General features: G+C 38.4%; 1 protein-coding gene across 5 annotated transcripts in view; it reads left to right on the forward strand.

The window, feature by feature from the left end:
* Positions 1-22,701, forward strand: part of SLTM (SAFB like transcription modulator) — a 52,592-nt gene that overhangs the window by 6,306 nt on the left and 23,585 nt on the right. For 2 of the 5 annotated variants that reach the window (XM_043523697.1, XM_027818795.3), the window contains exons 3-18: positions 6,426-6,490; positions 6,886-7,074; positions 7,345-7,392; positions 8,497-8,524; positions 9,874-10,342; positions 10,892-10,941; positions 13,636-13,754; positions 15,692-15,841; positions 15,926-16,035; positions 16,147-16,307; positions 16,930-17,021; positions 17,270-17,433; positions 18,545-18,725; positions 19,324-19,448; positions 21,085-21,255; positions 21,859-22,173. In XM_043523697.1, coding sequence (XP_043379632.1) covers positions 6,426-6,490; positions 6,886-7,074; positions 7,345-7,392; positions 8,497-8,524; positions 9,874-10,342; positions 10,892-10,941; positions 13,636-13,754; positions 15,692-15,841; positions 15,926-16,035; positions 16,147-16,307; positions 16,930-17,021; positions 17,270-17,433; positions 18,545-18,725; positions 19,324-19,448; positions 21,085-21,255; positions 21,859-22,173 — 2,437 coding nt within the window. The remainder of the gene's footprint in view (positions 1-6,425; positions 6,491-6,885; positions 7,075-7,344; positions 7,393-8,496; positions 8,525-9,873; positions 10,343-10,891; positions 10,942-13,635; positions 13,755-15,691; positions 15,842-15,925; positions 16,036-16,146; positions 16,308-16,929; positions 17,022-17,269; positions 17,434-18,544; positions 18,726-19,323; positions 19,449-21,084; positions 21,256-21,858; positions 22,174-22,701) is intronic. The other 3 variants (XM_043523696.1, XM_037910016.2, XM_043523698.1) reach the window with 3 other exon arrangements.

Raw genomic sequence — 22,701 nt, forward strand, 5'->3', positions numbered from 1 at the left:
TGTCTTTAAAGCATCTATATTTATAAGGTCTCTGTGGTCAACACACAGACTCATCAGTTTTTCTGAAATGTTATGCCACACTGTGAGCTGGCCCAAGTATAGATTAATCAAGTCCTCTAGTTCAATCAGCAAGCACTGAGGGGAGACCAATTATTCTGAAATGCTTCAAAGAATGTAAAAATGGCATTAGGCACTCTGTTCTCTGCTCACACAAATGACTTGAGTTAATCTTGAAGTTAGTTTTGAATTGCGTGTGACACTATATGGACTTTGGACTATGGATGATCATTTATAATATTACCGATACCAATATCATAAAGTTGCAATGAATTTTATAAGATATGCCATATACGGTATCACTGGAAGAATTGATTAACTAAATATAATCATGTTTATATGTAGTCAATCTTTGTATTGAGTTATAAATATGTGGTATATTTTGATATCAAACTTGTGCTGTGTTTCTGGGTGACACCCCAGGGCAGATTGGCATCAGCACTATCCAGCCTGCTTAATGACCTATTTAAGACAATCAGCTATACAATGAACCTATTGAGAGAAGGCAGGGATGCGTGAGCTGTAGCTCACGAAAGCTTATGCTCAAATAAATTGGTTAGTCTCTAAGGTGCCACTAGTACTCCTTTTCTTTTTGTGAATACAGACTAACACGGCCGCTACTTTGAAACCTGTCATTAAAACAAAGAACATCCAAGCTTTGGATGTGTTCCATAAGGACTCTACAAGCCAGCCAACTCATCAGTGCTGTGAGAACCTGATACATACATAAGACTTCAGAGTCCATATATCTGATTGCTTTACAATTTAACAACTCTTTTCTTGTTTTATAATAAAACCTTTAGTTTTAGATGCTGAGGGATTGGCTGGCAGTGTAGTATATTGGGTAAGATCCAAACTAGTATTGATCTGGTAAAGTGGCTGGCCCTTTGGGGATCAGAAGAACATTTTATATAGTGAGCTGAATTATAAATAACTCCTCACCTTACTGGACCTGTGTGCTGATTGGGAGCCAGAGAACTGGAATGCGATAAAGGGGGCTGTGTGATTTTTCTTTTTCAGCTTCTTGATAACCAGTGTGGTGGGTCAGGAGCACAGTTTGTGACTGGTTGGTGAATCTAACTTCAGTGTTAACCACCAGTTTTGGGAGAATCTGCTCTCCTTTTGCTGCCTGCCCTGTCCTTGGTATTTTCAGCGTTGGCTTCCCTAGATACCACAGGTCACATTCCCAACTAAGTCTTTCCCTTGATATTAGTTCTGTATTAGTAAATCTTCATGCTGCTGTTCTTCCCAAATTCCTGCTACAATTGTGCTGAGTAGAACAACCATGGAAGAAGCTAGTTTGTACTCATCACCAGATATAAAGCAGACTGAGGTTACCCTTTTCAATGTGAGCTATTTTAAAAAAAAAAAAAAAAAAAAAAGGTGAACTCTCCAGTGCTCAGCACTGGATTCAAAATCATAATTGTGGTCATCTGTCGCAAATATACTCAGTTACCAGGCTAATTACCAAAGCTGTTCACGATGCCCTGAAGCTTGTATGGAATGTTTATGTTTAACAGACTTATCATTTGGCAGATTCCTTTAAGCAGTTTACTCAGTTACAGTTTGCAGGCGTCTGGGTATTGCATGGCTAGCTTAACCATGTAAGCTGTATTCACAGATTTTATAAAATTCCAGTCAGCAGCAAACCAATCACTGAGACTGTTACTCCCTCATGAGACTTGTGAAGCATCCTTATCTGAAGTAAAATAGTAATAAAATTGGCAATGCGTACAGATGCAAAAAGAGTATGTACCTCCAAACTCTAGACATCTCCATTGTTTAACTCCTGCTAAGTGTATTACCACAAACCAAAGACTTATTTTTCTAATAGTTTTCCATGTGCTTTTAGTTAACTTTAGTTATTAAATACCTTTTAAACTGCGTACAGTGAATATATTTGATCTATATACCTGAAACTACAATAAAAAGAATATTTTGGATATTTCTGTCTGCAAACTCTATAAACCTATTCTCTGGCTAATTTCAATATAGTAACTGATCATTTCTGACTTGGCTCAGTTTTTTTTTTTTTCTTAATTTAGAGTCCTGACAGTGACATGCTGGAGAAGCTATAATAAGTTGTAAAATATATTCAAAATGTACCATATAGGTTTGCAAAAAATAGGATAAAATGTTAACTTTTCTGTGAAGTTAGTTTTATTTCGGCAAATAGTGACACTGAAGTCAAGTGAGGGTCGTAGGATCATGCCCATAATAATTAAATACTATTGCAAAGTATTTTTTGTAAAAGAACGATCTTTTGGGGGAAGGGGCAACTTTTGTGGTACCTACCATAACAGGCCTGACTGGGTCTGCTAGCTGCTACTGCAGGGTAAATAATAAATACAGTAATCACATTTCTCACTTTTTTCCTTAAACACTAAAGGTTCTAAAACTATGCATATTTGTGCATCAAATGTAATTTGGCCAATACATAACTAGTGCTTGATTTGTTAGCAAAGATTTACGTTTGACACCCACTCACATTTACATTTTAGTTAATTAAATATCCTTTTTTCTCATAATTCACTAGACCCTTAGGGGGTCTGAATCATCATTTGTGTAAAGGGTTGTGAATGAGTAAGACAAGCAGAATAGTTACCTGGGTCATGTAAATGAGTTGGGAATTAAATCTGCATGCTGATAGCATTAAACTAGCAATTAACTGTGTTATGAATCCTTTGCCCCGGTCCCAGCTAGCGGGAGTGGTAGAGTTCAGGCAGGAAAATACCCATGCTTTAAGCCAATAGGGCTTGTTACAACATCTGGCAGTTTGGATCAGTAGCAGTGCTATAAGGGTTATGAAGTCTGGTGTCTAAAGTAGTGCCTTTCTCCCAAAGTATAACTGATACAGTATTGCATTCCAGACAACATATATCACAGGCACCCAGATTTGTGGCAAACTGTGTTAGCAACACTGGTGTTTCAACAGGTGTTTTTTTGGGTGACTTGGATGTAGGAACTTCTTTCATAGAATATCAGGGTTGAAAAGGATCTTACGAGGTCATCTAATCCAACCCCCTGCTCAAAGGAGGACCAATCCCCAATTAAATCATTCCAGCCAGGGCTTTGTCAAGCCTGACCTTAAAAACTCCTAAAGAAGGAGATTCCACCACCTCACTAGATAGCCCATTCCAGTGCTTCACCCTCCTAGTGAAAATGTTTTTCCTAATATACAACCTAAACCTCCCCCACTGCAACTTGAGACCATTACTCCTTGTTCTGTCATCTGCTATAACTGAAAGAAGCCTAGATCCATCCTCTTTGGAACCCCCTTTCAGGTAGTTGAAATCCCCTCTATCAAATCCCCACTCATTCCTCTATCAATCTGTTCACACATTCCTCCATTCCGCTATCAAATCCCCACTCATTCCTCTCTTCCGCAGACTAAATAATCCCAGTCCCCTCAGCCTCTCCTCATTAGTCACGTGCTCCAGTGCCCTAATCATTTTTGTTGCCCTCCGCTGGACTCTTTTTTTTTTCCCAATTTTTCCACATCCTTCTTGTTATGTGGGACACAGTGCTCCAGATGAGGCCTCACCAATGCTGAATAGAGGGGAATGATCGTGTCCCTTGATCCGCTGGCAATGCTCCTACTTATACAGCCCAAAATGCTGTTAGACTTCTTGGCAACAAGGGCACATTGACTCATATCCAGCTTCTCGTCCACTGTAACCCCTAGGTCCTTTTCTGCAGAACTGCTGTGTAGCCACTTGGTCCATAGTCTGTAGCAGTGCATGGGATTCTTTCCTGTGTGTTGCTACCTTGCTTTGTTTCATAGGTACTGCTGTGGGCTACTAGGTGTTCTCTAGCAACAGTAACATGTGCCTTTTAGCCCTAGGTATTGGTCCTCTAGATTATGCTGACCTTGCATAACAATTGTTCTTTTGCTGAAAAATGCTTTCTGGGGGTCTGACCTTAACTGTTTGGGCACACATAACTTTGTCCTTGTTCACCTGTGGAGGGACCAGTAGTAATCTAGTTCATTTACATCAGCACCATTGAATAGTACTGAACACTTCAGTCTCTGAGGGCCTCTTTTTTTTGTCAAGATATACTGTCAATATTAGAGAGCCATATTGCACCAACATTAGAAAACTATCTGCATCAGCACCTTTTAAGTAGTAATTGCACTGGAATAAGTTGTATTGATAACTTTTTTGAGGGGACAAGGGCATCATAGTTTCACTTGAAGAGGAGGACTGTTTTCTCATACTTGGAACACGCTGTTGTAACATCAAGGAATAAATGTCTGCTTGCTTTTATTTCAATGTATTAAGGTGGACTGCAAGTACTTGCTGCTACTCCAAGTCTCTTCTCTCCATGATGATCAAGTGTCCTCCTGTCTGGTCTCGGCTATACAAAAAATGGAAAAATCCTTCTGATACTCCCATTCATTTAGCTTCTGATGAGGACAGTCTCAGAAATCTGGCTTTCAAGAGAGATGCCTTTGAGTGCCATAATGTCTGTGGACTTTCATGTCGGGGGGAAGAGCACCTCTCCCCCCACAAAATGGTTCTAGTTAATTTTTCCTGCGCACGGCAAGCAGATGAATTTCAGAAACACCCTTTGAAGAGTCTAGAGACTGACAGCTATTCAATGAAATAGGCCTTTGCTGGACACCTGTAGCATCAAGAACACTTGCCTCATGAGCATAGTGTGTATGTTTATCTGGATACGGGTGCAGGAGAAGTTCAAGGATCTAGGGTAGAACATGGAGAAGCCCTGTGAAGGCCAACAAAGCATTCAATTTGATGACTGATTCTTTTTTGTTTTAAAGAAGCAAATTGTGAAGCTGAAAGGACAAGTACAAAAGTCCCTGTTCAGTAATACTGCTTTTAATGACATTTCATTCTTCATTTATCCTTTGTTTACGTGGACTAGAAGATTGTTGGAACATACCTGAATATAGCTGCCACTGGCAGGATTGCCCAAGTTTACTTTAAAAAAAAAAAAAAAAAAAAGTACCATTCTAAAACAGTCTAGAGTAGACTCATGTTCCCAAGATCTGAGGATCTGAGTGGAAAGGATCTTTCTGTTAAGTCACTCACCTTCTAAGGAAGACTAGCATCTTAAAACATGCCTTTTGATCATAATTTTTTCGTTGCCACTTGTACCTTGCTAATTTCATGGTATTGGACTCCAAATACAAAGCAGCAATGCTAAACATGGCAAAAGGATGCCTTTTTAATTCAAATCTGAATTGATCTATAAATGCATTTATAAAAACTGATTTGGGCATTTACCTGTATCTTACTCATGTAACTAATGAGAGAGAACCGTCTGTGTGTCTTGTTTGGTCAGGAAGTTTGCAAGTTTTCAAGTACTGTTTAGAACCTGCCTCTTAGAAGAATTAAAAAAAAGAGTTGATTCTCTTTGTTACATCAAAGGTGGATGTGGGGCTGTTTGTGCTAAGGAGTGATGTACTTCAATTATCTAGATATACTGTCCATCCCTTGGAAGAAGGGGAGGGTGAAAAGTTGAAGAGCAAATCACTAATGTGTTCTTAGGGTCAAATACACTAAGTAGCAAAAAGCCTTCATTGGCGAAGTTATCATAATTGCCCATGTCATCCCAGCTGCATCTGGTCATGGATTCCCACAGAAACCCATTTGCACCAATTCTGATCAGATTGTGCATTTTGATCTTTTCTAAAAGGTTACTCACAGGCTGATTCTTGGGATTAAGTTGTTCAGTGTCTTTTATTCATGTAATTATTTGTAATTATTTGAAGTGCACAACATCTGGGTTACTCCTCTAGAAAGGATAAGTGATGGACTCCAATGGAGTTCTGTCAGTTACCTTATCCACTCGCTTACTGCCCCTGGCGCCCCTCCCCCCCCCCCCCCAAAAAAAAAAAAAAAAAAAAAAAGTACATGCACAATGCTAGATTTGTGACAGCGGTCTCAGAGGGAGAGTTGTCAATATTTTCAACTTCATGGAAAATATTCATTGCCAGGTCTTAATTCTAAAGTTAAGCACCTAGAATTGGTTGCTAACTACAATTAATGCTATTTCATTCACTGTTATCAGAATTACTACATAACTTTTTTTTTTAAGTTTAAGAATTGAGTCTGAAGAGTAAGGAATAAATTCTAAAGGGGAGAGGTCAGAATTGAAGCACCGTTTTGTTGATTGTGCACTGTCAAATGATACATACCAACTCCATTTCATAACCCGAGTTTGATCTTAAAACATAATGTTCTTTGGGAATTTATACCATGGTGAGTGATTCAGTTGAGCTGTAGTATTATGGAGAACAGTTAGTTGAACCCTCCTTCTCTCGCACCATAATGCATATGAAGTCAAGTCTTACAAAAGGAGTTGCTTTCAACTATAGTCATTAGCGTATCCTGTCTTTTTAGGTAAAAAACAGGAAACTGATGAACTAAGTGGTGATACTTCAGTGGAAGATGATTCCTTTGTCAAGGTAATAACTAAATTTCTTTGAGAACTTATATACTGAACTGTTCTAGTCCGGTAAATGAAGCAAAGTTTTAGCTGAAAAGGTCCATTTGACACAAGCTAACTTAGATGGAGATCTAAATCATTGTTCATGCTATGTTTACACTACTACAAGATATTTGATCATATCTTATTCCACACACATTCAATTATATGGCTTGATTTATCTTGATGCATAACTTTCTGCATGTGAGCATGCTGTGTGCTTCAAAATAAATGGGAACTCTAGGAATGACAACAATAAACAATGTTGAAAATGTAGCTATTTGATATCCTTTTGAAGAAACAATGGCTCTGTTTCACTGGAAGGAAAATCTAGCTCTTGCCTCTAGTTATACCATATGTTCTTCTGATTGAAAGGAAAGTGAGTTGGAGGTTCAAGATGCAAGCGATCAAGATGGAAATGATGAACTGAAGGACTTTGAAGAAGTTGGTGAAAATGAAGAGGAGAACTCGCATTCTAAAGAACTGCCTCCTTCAGAAAAGAAATATTCTGATTCAAAACAGGGAGAGACAAGAGAAGATGCAGAGAAAGATTTTGAAAGCCAGGTACCTTGCCATATTTGTTAAAATCTATATGAACTTTCATCGAAAAACACATTTCTGTTTAGTCTGTCTAGAACTCTTTGGGGCTAACGTTTGTCTCTTTCAGTCTCTTATTCAGCTCACTAAAAGAGGTAGTACTTACTTCAAACTCCCCTGCTCCTCTTAACCTGTCTAAGTAGTACAGAGCTGAATCTCCTGACTCTTTAGATGCTTTTGTAAGTGTCATTATTACTAGCTTGTTTAGCAAGCCCCTTATCTGTGTTTTCAACTTAGGAAAATGATCTTCAAGACACAGAAGATGATACATTTCCAACTGTCCATGTAAGTTCCAAACAGTCTTGTTAAACTTGTGATTAGGAAATTGAAGCAAAGCCTGGCTTAAAGTGACCTTCTTTCTCAGTTAAGTTACCAGGCTTGCACCTTTTGAGCTTCTGATGGTATAATACAGATGTTTTCAAATGACTGCAATGCAAGCTTTGCTCGCTGTATTAAGGGTGGCCTGGACTTTGAGAGGTCCTCTCAAAGTGACTATAGTTGGCTCTTGTGGGAGCATTATACACACACTTAACTAATGGACCCAAAAATACTTTGAGGTACCTCTTTAGTGAAACTTAAGAACTATATGTAGTATCTCTAACACAATGTATACAAAACCCTCCTCTCTTTCATTTCAGAACTTCATTTCCAAAGTTAAAATTTTGAAAATTATGTTCTGGAGATGAAGGTTCAGATATCTTTTTTTTTTTTTTTTTTTTTTTAAAAAGTAAAGTTCTTCCAGTTCTGAAATTCATACAGCGTTCCAGACACTTCTGATGAAGACATCCAGAATGTGTAAAATAATATATATACACATACATACATACACAGTGGAAGTAGATCATCATCTTCCTCTCAGTTAACTTTGATAACCCAAAAAAGTAAACATTTGTTAAACAGCATATGTATCAGACATTTCCTGTATAATATTCAAACCAGGGAGACTCTCACTTTCAAGGCTAACACTAGTTAATTGCCTTTGATAGAACAGTGCAACAGAACAGAGATCATATTACTTGTTCCTCTCATTCTGAAGACCTTAACTCTAGAACACATATCAAGTAACACTTCGTTGACTACAATAGAAGTTGGTAACATGTTGCCACCAGTTGTAAGTTCCCTTTCATGGAAAAGGGAACTTTTCTAGAAAGGGAAATATTCTTAACTGGAAAACAAAGATGTTACTGAATGCTGTGATATGAATTCTCACTGGCTACAAAAGATGGTATAAACAATGTGTACCATCAACTTCTAATTAAACTCTTTAGTTTTTGGGAACAGTTCCTTAATTCATAAATTCGGATTACTGTGGACTTGAAATTCATAACTTTTGTGCTTATGCTCTCATAGTAAACAGATACTTAAATTTGATTTCTCCCTGTCTTGCAGAATGGTGAAGAGGAAGAAAATGAAAAAGGTATGTTTTGAAATTTAGTAGAGTTGAGAGGTTTTAAACTGGTAGATTAAAAGTGAAACTTGCTTAATTTTTAGTCTGTTAACATTAGGTTTGTCTCTAGTATTAAGTATTGACTGTCTCTGTATTAAGCTCACTAAGATCCATGTACTCAGTGGATTTATTTTTCTCTTAAGAGTGGATGATAGTACATATCAGTTACTGTGGTGGATGTATGCTTATTATTAATTAAAAACAAACCAAATATGCAAGGACTTCTGTTTCTATGGTGCAATAAATCTTGAAGCACAAATTGCAGACTTGCACTGCAGTAACTGGTAGATGCTTAACAGAATGAGACAGTACATTACTATACTGAACTTCGAAAACTCTGCCAATTATGGACCATCATCTACTTGACTTTTCACATACTGTCATCCACATGCTGCCAGGTTGTGCATAGGATGGTAAAGGAAGCTTTGAGAAACGTGGAGGAGTCTAAACAGCGGCTTTTTTTTTAAAGCCATTCTACTTACTAACGCTACAGAAGAAGTGTGACACATCTGACCAACCAGAGACTTTCTGGAGAGAAATCAAAGGATTCTACATATTGTGGACTAGAAAGATCATGGAGCACTTTCACTTTAAACAAGATGGACAGTGTTGAAGTTAGAGAATAAACCTACAGACTCACCATTTACGAGGGACCCTATCGCTGAAGCGTCTGTTTTGTGAGAATGCAAGAATATTGTTGGAGATACTGCTTATGGGACTGAGAATGAATACTGAAAATCTGCAAAGTGGATGAAGATTGAAAACCAGTTTGCTACGAACTTTGAAGTTCACACTTCGGTTTCTGCAGCAGACTTGTTCAGCTATCTTGACTGCCAAACAACCATTCAGAAAGGAGGATCAAGACAGAACCTTGCAACTGTATTGAAGACTGACTTAGACTCTCCCGACTGTAACTCTTAAGGATTTTGGAAGGTTAAAAGTCTTACAACAAGGAAGTTTTCAAACATTGATTAAATCAAACTGCAAGCTTCTGAAGAAAGCCTTTCTTTATGGCATATTAACACCTACAGTGGAAAATGGATACTTGCTATGAAAAACTGGTATCTGCAGGATGGAACCATTTTCTGACTCCTACTGTTTGTTGGTATTTGTCTTTTAGAAAATGTATTTTGCCATGGCGAATGAGTGATCCTGGGTGAAGGATTTATTTACATGTTAATACACCTTGTTTTTTCCCCCTAATCTTCCATCAGTGCTAATAACTGGCTTTGTATTTTCTAGGTCCTATTCTAGCTTATGCATATAAAATTGTTTAAACTTCTTGTTTTGCCATATTTATTCCTGTTAAATCCTCTTAGATAAAGCAGGTTCTGGTGATGGTATACAAGAAGTATCTAAACCTCTGCCTTCAGAAGAAAGCCTAGCTGAGGCTGATCATACGGCTCATGAAGAGATGGAAGCTAACACATCTGTGAAAGAAGCTGAGGATGATAACATATCGGTTACAATCCAGGCTGAAGATGCCATCACTCTGGATTTTGATGGTGATGACCTCCTAGAAACAGGTAAAAATGTGAAAATTACAGATTCTGAAGCAAGTAAGCCAAAAGATGGGCAGGATACCATTGCACAGAGCCTGGAGAAGGAAAGCAAGGATTATGAGATGACTGAGAACCATAAAGATGGTAAGAAGGAAGACTGCATGAAGGGTGATCCTGTCAAGAAGGAAGCCAGAGAAGGTTCAAAGAAAGCAGAATCTGGAGACAAAGAAAAGGACACTTTGAAGAAAGGTCCCTCGTCTACTGGGGCCTCTGGTCAAGCAAAGAGGTTTGTCTTTCTATGTCCGTTCTTTACGATACTGAGTACCAGCATTCAGTAAGATCACTCTGCATTAAGGGGGTAGCAGCAAGCATCTTATAATTAATACCTTATGCTCCTGCCTATAGATATTTTTTTTGACCGCCATAAGTTACTTTTTAAAAATTCAAGATCTTCGTATAGAAACTATGTCCTACTGATTGCATTGTCGAATTGTCAGCATTTTATTTTTTATTTTTTTCAAATTGACAAGTTTAAGTGTCCTTGTGGTGATGGTAATGAACAGCTATCAGTTCTAAGAACACAAAATGAAGTCAAGTCCCCGTCCTGAAATCTGGAGAAGATTGCCATATATCCACTGAATAGAATTGTCAGAAAATCTAGATCTTCAGGCATCTTGGGGAAAATCAGTGCAAGAATCCATAAGGGAATCATTTTGTACAAATATAACCCAGTCCACCCCTTTTTGAAATGTTAACTTGCCTGCTAGTAGTAGTGTAAAATGCAGTGTCTAAAATTCTGTATTTTCAATTTTCTTCTGATGATTTGCTTCTCCAGCTCTGCTAAGGAATCCAAAGAAAGCAAAACAACATCAAAGGATGATAAAGGTAACTTACCTCCTACTGTAGTTTTAGTTTTATATTGCTATATCTTGTGATTTAAACACAGAATACAGTAAAATTGTATCCATAGTATACAATTTTATTGTATCCATAGTATACATGGAAAGCCACCTTTTACTTTATCCGATACTTGGGAATCAATCTAGGAGGTGACCAAAAGCTAAATTACTGCAGAACATCTCTTAACCTGTTATATCTTCCTTGCCATGGACTAAAATGCCTTAGAGAATTGGTTCAGTTTTTGACTGAAGTCAATAATAGTAGGAGTACACTAGGCTTCAGTTTTCCTGTGGTTTTTTTAATCCTCCAAGCTCCTTTCGAGTCAGTTAGCCCTAAGCAAATACGTTAAAACACATCAGTCTATTTCAGATCAATCATGAGTAGAAGGGCAGCTCCATTTCTGGTTCTTATGGCTTTATTTTGAAGAATAAGTATTTTAGATACAGAACCTAAAATTAGTCACAGCCCTGTCCATGGATGTATAATACTCTAATCTTTTCTTCTAAAGTTCATGTACAGTTGAACCTCAGAGTTACGAACACCTGTGGAATACAGGTTGTTTGTAACTGAAATTTTTGTAATGCTGAACAAAACGTTATGGTTATTCTTTCCAAAGTTCACAACTGAACGTTGACTTAATACAGCTTTGAAACTTGACTGTGCAGAAGAAAAATGCTTTTAACCATCTAAATTTAAATGAAACAAGAACAAAACCAGTTTCCTTATCTTGTCCAATATTTTTAAAACTTTCCCTGTATTTTTTTTTTTTAGTAGTTGACTTTTAACACAGTACTGTAGTGCATTTGCTTTTTTGTTTTGTATCTGCTGTCTGATTGCAAACTTCTGGTTCCAAGTGAAGTATGTGGTTGACCAGTCAGTCTGAAATTCTGAGGTTCTACTGTACGTAGAAATTGTCTTGGCATTGCATTGTTACCCTTTTTAAAAAATGAAGGCTGTCAACTGACTAGCTGTCAACTGTACCAGTAGCAATGCCAGTTACAGGCATTTGTTTACTATATAGTTAGCAGAGTCTTAACTCCTTTTAGCTATTGGTCTGTCAGGGAAATTCCATTTGCTTTTACTGTATCTGTTACAACAAGAATTACATAGATGATAGTTGGTGAGCATAATAAGATAACTAATTGCTCTCCAAGCCTAAAAGGCCATGAGCACTGGAGAGAATCAAAGCGAGGGACCATATCAAAGTCCTTAAATTGTCATGCATGGAATTCTTGTCCCCATCACAAAACATTTTTATTTGGAACTAAACAGAATGCTATCCAGCAAATGGCATTTGTCTACAGAAAAACACTTCACACGTTGAATGTGAAAGTCACTTCCCGCATAATATTGTAGATACATGTTCATTATGTTCTCTTTGGATGTTTAACTTCATACATAACTTCAAATAATATTTTAATAACTAGGATACAGCAACTCCATTTTGTTACAACTAAAGCAAAAGATAACAGATTTTCACAGAAGTATCTTAAAACACGTGGACACGTAGTCTGGTGGATTTGCAGTACACTGTAAAAAGGTCTAAGCATTAGGTATTCATAAGATTCCCCATCAAATATTTTTAAATATAGTACACTTAAGCATTACAGTCAATGATGTAGTTCAAATTTTTCCCTTTTGTTATTAGGCTCAGGAATATGTAGTCTTTTCTCCAGATTACATGGGAAAAGATTAAGGACCCTCCAATACGACAGTGGCAAGTCTGTTTTTAGAATAAATAGTTTGTAGGGTTGGAAGTTCCAGTTTTGGTACTATTGGCATTGCCTGTATGTATGCCTAGGACCCAAATGCATTTGAATACAAACAACTGCAAGGTCAAATATCTAGGTATGACCTGCAGTCTTTGTTCCTACAGTATCTTGAAAAACAGTGATTCTGAAAAAGATTTAGGGGTCATGGTGGATAAGCAACTCTACACAAGTTCCCAGTGTGGTGCTCTGACAAAAATGGCAAATGTGATCCTTAGATGTATAAATGGGAGTAGTGAGTAGGTAGGTAATCTTACTTCTCTCTACGGCATTGGTGAGTACTAGAATACTGCATCCAGTTTTACTATCAACATTTTAAAAGATGTTGAAAAATTGGAGAGGGGTCCAAAAAAGAGCCACAAAAATTATATGAAGCTTGGGAGAAAATGTTTTACAGTGAAAGACTTAGAGCTCAGTCTTCTTTTTTAATAAACTAAAGGATTGAAGTGACTTCACAGTGCTGAATAAGTACCTTCATGAAGAGATAATACCACGCACTAAAGGATTCATTAATCTAGCATAGGAGTGCATAACAAGAAGCAATGGCTGGAAATTAAAGCCAGACAAAGTCAAATGAGAAATAAAGCGCACATTTTTAACAGGGTGATTAGCCATTACACCAAATTACCAAGGGAAGTGATGGATTCTTGATCTTGTCTTCAGAAAAAGACTGGATGCCTTTCTGGAAGGATATGTTTTAGTCATACAAGTTATTGGGCTAAATACAGGGGTAACTGGATGGATGAAATTCTATGGTAGGTATTATACAGGAAGGCTGACTATATATATGAACTAATGGTACCTTTTCTCAAAGTATGAATTGAGGTAATAATGACTTCTGTTTAATGATCATGGTAACATTAGACCACATATTAGTAACTTGAGGTTTTCTTTGTGAAACTTGTTCCAGGAAGTGCAAGCAGTGTTAGTGGTAGCAGTGGCAGTTCAACTAGAAACCTATGGGTTAGTGGACTCTCTTCCAACACGAAAGCTGCTGACTTGAAAAATCTCTTTGGCAAATATGGAAAGGTATTTATTTGTGTTCAGTATTTTGATTGAAAGAACCTAACTGTCATATTCTCATGTTTTAATATGAGCTGATCTAAGACCAGATCTGACTGACCAATATAAAACCTAAATTACATAACGGTAACATCAAGAGCTGCCATCAGAATAAGTGCGTGTCCATGCAGGAGTATCTTGGCAGTGAAGGAAGAGGATTTTGTTGGAGCATCTTCTGTGAGAGATGAGGGGAGGTGGGGATATTGAGTTACTATCTGCATGCCAACTGAGTTCTCATTTCTCCTTCCCAAAACCTGCAAGGGTCAGTCTGTCTGATGCGTATGCCGTAGTCTGGCGTGGTCAAATGGAAAGGTTTTGTAGCATAGCCTAAAATGACCTCTTCGTGTCAGGATTAAGGAGGAGTTGGGCTGCATAAGTCTTCAGTTTCTCATAGCCAGAGTCTAATTCTTTTTGATCCAAAAGTCTGTTTCCTCTGGACAGTTCAAAAGGCTATGGCCTCTTTTTTTTTTTTTTTTTTGGTCTTGTCTGAGTGGCTTATTTGTCTGTTTAAAACTTGTTCCTAGTTGACTTTTAAGCTAAATGGAGAAGCCTCTTAAATTGAAATAAGCATCCACACAACCTTCTGCACCTTAAACTAACACCTTAGTGTAAACATACAGCTCTGTTAGAGACAGTTGCTAACCTCATTTTACACAGTTTTGGGTTGGGGAGATCTGCAAAAGTTGTGACAGTGATGTAGGTATTAACTGTTAATTTAACTTAGCTTTCCATCTTCGTAACAAAACTTCTTTAAATCCATAAAACTGTTTGTGCGGGTTTGTTTCCTAGGCATGGTATGTAGACTTAAAACCAGGACTTCATGGATTCTGCTGACATGCAGTTTGCCACAGAATCTAAACCTTCATTTAAATATTTTTAGGGTCTTATAGTTGCATCTGTTTAATCTTCAGAAGCTCTTTACAGTATCTTCCTCAGGTTGCACACCTGAAACAAGCTCAAGAGTGTACAGTGCATCTCAATGGGTTATTAGAACCAGAAGCTTGTATTTATAAATTACATATGAACGCTATTTCACTGCTGGTTATCTAACAAACACCTATCTAATATGTATATCCCACAGTCCTGAATTGCTTCCTACGCCACCTCAGATGTTGACATCCTTATCTGTTCCTATTCAAGTGATGAAACCTCCAGCTCTGTCCTTTTCTCCTTCCACAATGTAGACTTGCATTACTGTAAAATAAATAAATCTGTGGTTGAAAACATATGATTTTCATATCTATGATTTTGAAAACAGTGTAAACAAAGGTATATCAAAAGAGGCTACTATACTGCATGTTTAAACTATCATTTATTGAAGCTGCTGTACAAATTCCAGTCTGCTGCCTCAGTGCTGCAGAATCTAGAAGTGACGCCCCAGCATTTATGTACTTTGTAGCAAGTTTGACTTCACTAGGAGCCAGAGGTGATACCTTGCTCAATGCTTTCCTCTCAGCAAGAGGCATTCTGACACACTACTGAAATTACTTGACAGTCTGGTATTGACTCTCAAAAGAGGTTTCCCTCCTCCATCTGTACATGTGGAGTGGATTGCTTCTTGGAAGTTAGAGTGCCAGTATAAGTTGTTGGTTTCTCACTTGTCTAGCCAACAAACTTAAACAGTGTGGTAAAGTTTCAACAAAATGTTACTTTAGTAGATGAATACTAATTTTATTCTTGTATTTCATATACGCTAAGACTTTTAAAACTTGTGTTGTGTCTACTTTTTGAGCAGATACACAACTTGGTGTGACTAAGCTGAGAGTTGGGGTAACATTCAAGACTTCAGAAAATTTTACCCTTAGTGAGAATTTTCACTAAGAATAAAGATTATCTTCTTCTCTCTCTACCAGCTGGATCAAAAATGTTAAGCTTTATTCTTCAAATTATATATATATTTTTAGGTCCTTAGTGCAAAGGTGGTCACAAATGCACGAAGTCCTGGAGCAAAGTGTTATGGCATCGTAACCATGTCTTCCAGTACGGAGGTGGCTAGATGTATTGCACATCTCCATCGTACAGAGCTGCATGGACAACAAATTTCTGTTGAGAAAGTAAGTTTAATGTATACTCCTTACATAAGGATTATTTGTGTTAGGGGTCACATTCTATTAAATTTACTTTTCTAAAAAATGTAGGTAAAAGGTGATCCTTCCAAGAAAGAGCTGAAGAAAGAAATTGATGAGAAATCCGGTTCTGGTAGAAACATGGGGGATAAGAAGACTGCATCAATTGATAAAACTAGCAAGTAAGAGCTTGCTTTGCATCTTCTGGTTTGATGGACTGTCCAAATAAAATGATGTGTACTGAAACTGTATAACCAAACCTTTCTCACTGTCTCTTTGTCCTTTTTAACAAGAACTCAGTCAGCCAAAAAAGAAGAAAAGAAATCTGACAAATCGGAGAAAAAAGAAAGTAAAGAAGCTAAGAAAACTGAAGGTAAAGATGAGAAGAATGATAATGGATCAAGTGGCCCTAATCAAGAATCCACTAAAAAAACTGAAGAAAAGAAGCGAATAAGTATGCAATATAGCTTTTTTCTTATTGCCTCTGTTTTCATCATTTCATTTGCTTTTACGGCAGCAGATAATACCCAAGATGCCACTGCATATACATTCTAAAACCTTGTTTCCTTAAAACCTTCAGTAATAGGACCGTCATTGCTGAGTTAGAAAGTCATTCCAGTGACGTCATACAAACTACTAGATTTTTGTATTCTTGTTTATTACACAGATATGTATTGACATACCTGTCCTATCATAGTCATCTTAATTTTTAAGATTCATATCTTGAATTTCAGCAAGTAAACTTTCCAGAGTAGAAAAAAGGAGTACTTGTGGCACCTTAGAGACTAACCAATTTATTTGAGCATCAGCTTTCGTGAGTTACAGCTCACTTCATCGGCATCTGATGAAGTGAGCTGTAGCTCACGAAAGCTGATGCTCAAATAAATTGGTTAGTCTCTAAGGTGCCACAAGTACTCCTTTTCTTTTTGCGAATACAGACTAACACGACTGCTACTCTGAAATCTGTTTCCAGAGTAGGCAGTTGACCATCTTAAAATGTGGTTATTTTCATTTGTAACTGTAGTGTTAAATCAAAACCACTTTAATTCGTGCTTGTGTTAAACCATTTTTCTTAGGTGGAAAAAGTCCAGGTCAGATGGTAGTTCTAGACCAAACAAAAGGAGACCAGGGTCACACTAGGACAGTGAGAAGGGGAAGGTTTGATAAAGTAAGTATCTCTCTAAACTTGACACATAATCCTTGTCTGTCTCCATATTACTTTCTAACCACTTTATCATCAATTAATAGGCAAGTAACTATCTGCAGATAGTTGTTAGTTTCAAAATAGTCTAAGGTATCAACAGGGTTGTCCATGCTAACTAGTTCTCGAGGTTGTGATATTGTAAACTAGTATAGTATCCAGAAATCTCCCTAGTACCATGTGACTTTTGAAATAACTGGAATTTCTGTTAACAGCCACCGGTGCTAAGGAACAAAGAGCGTTTCATTCAAGATAAAATGAAGTTCAGGGAGTACAGAGGTAGAAAGGATATCTTGCCTTTTGAGAAAATGAAGGAACAAAGAATGCGGGAGCACATGGTTCGATTGGAACGAATACGTCGAGCAGTTGAGCTCCGAAGGTAGTGATCAAAATTTTTTGTTTCATCTCAGACCACTTTAAGATTTAATTGAGTAAAATTACTTTTAGAAATCTGATTATAGGGCATTTCATCAAGCTTTTTCCTCAAACACCACGCTCAGCTTTCAAATTAGTATGAAAATACTTCTCATATCTGAAGTCCAAATTTGATGCAAAAAGTTGGAAATTAGTGTCCATAGAGTAGAATAACAGGGATATGTATTTCATAACTGTCTGTGGTATGTCAGTTCTTACATGTGATCAATCTATTTCTTTAAAGTATTGACATCGTTAGTCCAATTGATTGTAATAGGTGTGACTAGAAATAGCTAATTCAGTAATGACACCTTAATGGCAAGGGGGCATGATATGGGATTGGTATTTTTGTCTCCAGCAGGCCAATCTGTCCTACTTTGAAGCTGGGTAGATACTCTGCTTTGTTGTGCTCCCACTATGTGGGTCATGCTCTGCAGAAGGAGCAGAAACAACCCATGAGTTACTAGTTTGCATTCCTGTGGTGTGGGGATTTCCAGCAGGTGTAGAGCTGATACAGCAGGCTCCTACATCTCCCTCCCTGCAGCCTAGTGTGGCGGGGGGGAGGAGGAGAAGGGAAGGAGTGGGAGCATGCTGCACTCTGACATGTGGCCCAGCTATTGTCAGAATTGGGGGAGCAGTAACTGGCTCCCTGGTAATGATTCTCTAGCTCTGCTGGAGCTGCCACAAGCTGTACACAGCAAAGAATCTAACTCGCACCTTATATATCTTTGCTAGGCTGTCATCCAGGCAGAGTCAAAATGCAGACAGTAGCAGCAGACAGATGCCAATTAAAAAAACAAAACAAAAACCTAACACCTACTCCCCATTCTATCAACATCAAATCTGCATGCACCTCTGATGATCCCTTAAATAAATGGGCTTTGTAGCATGCCATACAGATTACCCAATTCGGGCTGTTTGGGACAAAGGAGGAAGTGAATTCCAAAAAAAGGGCCCTGCCAGCAGCCAGGTCTTTCAAATTGAACACCTGCTGACTACAGCTATGGCAGTATTGCACAGGAGAAACCAGTCTCAAACAGCCACTATAAGCCATATTTTTAAATTTAATGTTGTAGGCGAAGAGAACTTGCTGAGAGAGAGCGTCGGGAGAGAGAACGCATTCGAATCATACGTGAACGTGAGGAACGTGAGCGCTTGCAGAGGGAAAGAGAACGATTGGAGATTGAAAGACAAAAACTGGAGAGGGAAAGAATGGAACGAGAGCGCTTGGAAAGAGAACGGATTCGTATTGAACAGGTACAGGCCAGTATTCATAAAGTGTAGTGTTACATCAAGTTACAATATTGTACTTAATCCTTTCCATTTTATTTGCTGTAATTCTCTTGAGTAGAAAATATAACTTGTAAACAATTTAGTAGTGATCTTTCCCTCTGGCTGTTCAGTAGCTTATATGGAGAGTTGTCTAGATCTCGGTGGAAGTCAACAACCAAGAGGCTAAAGGATTCTGTTGGCCACATAAATCTAACTTAAATCTGCAAGTATTTCTTCTATAACTATGAATTTACTGCAAACAGAAAATGAATGCCTTTCAGGGCATATTGGTACTAGAAATGTGTAAAACTTTCTAGTGACAAAATCTTGGTTAATGAGATGGCATACCAAAGGTCCTGTCGCTCTGCTTTTGCACATAGTGAGTTATGTCTAATAGATCCCAATAGTCTAAAACTGCTTCTTTTGTATTGCAAGTTTCTCCAGTATTAGTACAGAAATTGAAGTTGATCTGATTGTGTGTGGGGAATTAATTCTATATTTGTAGCAACTATTGTATATTTGCCTCTAGTGCAAAGCTAATGGGTTCGTTCTATAGTAATCCTCCCTTGGTTTTTTTTGGTAGGAGCGTCGCAAAGAAGCTGAGCGTATTGCTCGTGAAAGGGAGGAGCTTCGTCGACAGCAGCAGCAGCTTCGTTATGAACAGGAGAAAAGGAACTCTTTGAAACGTCCACGTGATGTAGATCACAGGTAGTGTATTTTCCAATTTGCTAATCTGTTGCTCATGCCACCAAACAACCTCTGTTTATCATTAAGTGGGTCCATGCAGAGAACACTTGCCACCATAACTGAGTACACAGTGCTGCTGACCTACTTACTAAGGACTAATACATCAGTTCTCAAACTGTGGGTCAGGACCGCAGAGTGGGTTGCGACCCTGTTTTAATGGGATCGCCAGGGCTGGCATTAGACTTGCTGGGGTGTGGGGCTAAAGCCTGAGCCACACAGCCCAAGGCCGAAGCACAAGGGTTTCAGCCCTCAGTGGCGGGGCTCAGAAGCCCTTGGGCTTTGCGCTCCTCCTCCTCCTCCTCCCCGCCTGGAGCGTTGGGGCTTGGGCTTTGGCTCCCTCACCTGGGGTGGTGGGGCTTGGGCAGGCTCAGGCGTCAGTCCCCACTCCTGGGGTTGTGTAGTAATTTTTGTTAGAAGGGGGTGGCAGTGTAGTGAAGTTTGAGAATCCCTGGACTAATATCCCTAAATCAGTGTAATGCAACTGTGGAGAGAGACAGTTCTGTACTAGGAAGGAAACATCTTATGATAGTCCTCATGGCCCAACAAGAGCATCGTGTGTGTGTGTACGCGCGCATGCGTGCTATTTTACTGTCCTGATTTTAAACAGTTATGGAAGCTTCCAGCTGCTACCACTTGGTGTTAAAACTTCAGATCTTGGAAGCTGGATGGCTCAGTGAATCAATAATGCAATACAGAGCCTTTGGCTTCTAGATTTCTGTATCAGTTTCTTCCCAGTTGAGTGGTCAGTGACAAAAGTTGCTAGCTGATAAATGTTTGACCCATGTCAAACACTACTTATCAGATAAGAATGGGACTAAAATCCTTACAGTTTGCACCATTGTTAGTATTTTTAACAGTGTGTAAGGAATCGCCTAAAATCACTCTCTCATCGAGGTGGTCATGATTTTCCCATGGGTCAAAATACAGCTACTGCTATCAATGGTGTACGTACTTCATGGGAAATAGGACTTCAGTTTTCAAGGCTGTTAATTGCACGTTAATGAACACACAGCCTTTCTTTAGTGAGCCTGCAAATATACTAAATCTGTTCATAGTTCTGTGATTTAATGTCTCCAATGACAAGGCTAACTGGGACATTCTGCATACTGTTATCCTCCACATGTCAGTGTATTTTAGCTCTTGTAATTTTGTCTGAAAGACAAAACTTACCTTAAGTTCTACTGATGTTCACTGGTTATAGATTCTTTCCTGTGCAGGAATCAAACAGTGGGCCCTTACTAGTAGTTTCGGATGTTTGTAGAGATAGTTTCCATTTTATCTCAGACTGCCTGAAGTGGACAAATATTCTTGGTTCTAAAATACTATCAGGTGTTCTAGACTTTTTTTGTTCTAAAATGACCTTCATCAGAAAGCAGTGAATTAAGTTGTGCATTTATCAAATTCACTGATGAAAAATTGGAACAAATGATCAGTTCTAAGCATGTGTTACAGGAGTTGGAGACGACTTGAAGACTAAATAACAGACGGACTCACTTTGAAGAAAACTTTTAACCTCTTCTGTACTACAGTAAAAAGACTACAATTCAAATATTGTAACTTGTTGTAAAATATTCATTTAAAATGTCTGTTTCTAAAGGCGGGATGATCCCTACTGGAATGAGAATAAAAAGATGTCCTTGGATACAGATGCACGCTTTAGTCATGGTTCTGATTACAGTCGCCAGCAGAATAGGTTTAATGACTTTGACCACAGAGAGAGGGGGCGATACCCAGAGGGTTCATCAGTGCCATCATCCTCTTTTGAAAGGTATGTTTGCAGATAATAGTTACTAAGATTTTTACTTTTAAGAGGTACTGGAAACCCGCTTGAGACTCAGGGAAGTGTTTGAGATTTCTACCCTTGAGTCCTTAAGACAGATACAGAGGGAAATAGCTTTAATAAGGCTTGATGTTTGGGTTCAGCATTTAAAAACAAAACACTGAGAAGTGTGTCTAGTATTTATAGTAGGCTAATAGAGCTACATTTTCATGGCAGTCTAGATAAGATATTGATGTAATATGTGGCTAAATGGCAGCATTTGCCCAAACAGACTTTTTTCCAAACTTTTTGGTAAAATTCATACAGACTGATTTTACACTTTATCAGTTGGCTCTAAGGTTTATCCAGTCCATTTCATAATTCTGGAGAGGCGTTTCTGTAACAGTGTTCTCATTACAGGAATTAATGAGACCTGCTGTGAGTTGAACCTCGTAACAGTTTATACAAGTACAATAAGTGTAGGTGTTCACGCTTTGGTAATTTCATGTACATAGCTACTAAATTGACTGAACTAGATAAGGAAGCAACTGGTGTTCTAGCTGAAGTTAGTAGACTGAGCAAATAACCTGTCCTGCCCTCCAATTTGTACAGGCGAGAACGCTTTGTAAATCAAAGTGAAGGAAAAAAGACACGCCCGACAGCGCGAAGAGAGGAGCCTGGGTTTGAGAGGTATCCTAAGAATTTCAGTGAGTCCAGAAGAAATGAACCCCCACAACCAAGAAATGAACTTCGAGATACTGACAGACGAGAAGTGCGAGGAGACAGAGATGAGAGAAGAACAGTGATAATTCATGATAGGCCAGAAATATCACATGGTCGTCATCCAAGAGAAACTGGTTCAAATCCACCTAGACAAACTAATTGGAAGAACGAGGGAGGCATAAGCACAGACAAACGGGATGCCAGGTATAGTCGTCTGGATATTAGACAAAGCTGTATTGCTAGTGATTTTAATAAAACCAGTTTATAGTATCAACGTTAACTGGAGAATTTGCTTTAAAAAACAAAGATAATCAGAATGGCACAGTTTAGAACTTGCGTTCTGTTCATGTTGTCTGCCATAACCTTGACTGTACAGGGAATCCTTGGACTCATGACATCCGACTTACGTCGGATGCCCTTACAACGCTTTTCAGTTGACTGCCCGTTCCACCTTACAACACTGGCTTAGCCCTTAGGATGCTCAATTTGTACAAAAAGAAAAGGAGGACTTGTGGCACCTTAGAGACTAAGCAATTTATTTGAGCATAAGCTTTCGTGAGCTACAGCTCACGAAAGCTTATGCTCAAATAAATTGCTTAGTCTCTAAGGTGCCACAAGTCCTCCTTTTCTTTTTGCGAATACAGACTAACACGGCTGTTACTCTGAAACCTGTCAATTTGCACAAAGTTCGCTTGAAATTACTTCCTGGTTGCATTATACTGGTGTGGAGCT

Source organism: Chelonia mydas, chromosome 10 (assembly GCF_015237465.2).
Source record: "Chelonia mydas isolate rCheMyd1 chromosome 10, rCheMyd1.pri.v2, whole genome shotgun sequence".
NCBI lineage: Eukaryota > Metazoa > Chordata > Testudines > Cheloniidae > Chelonia > Chelonia mydas.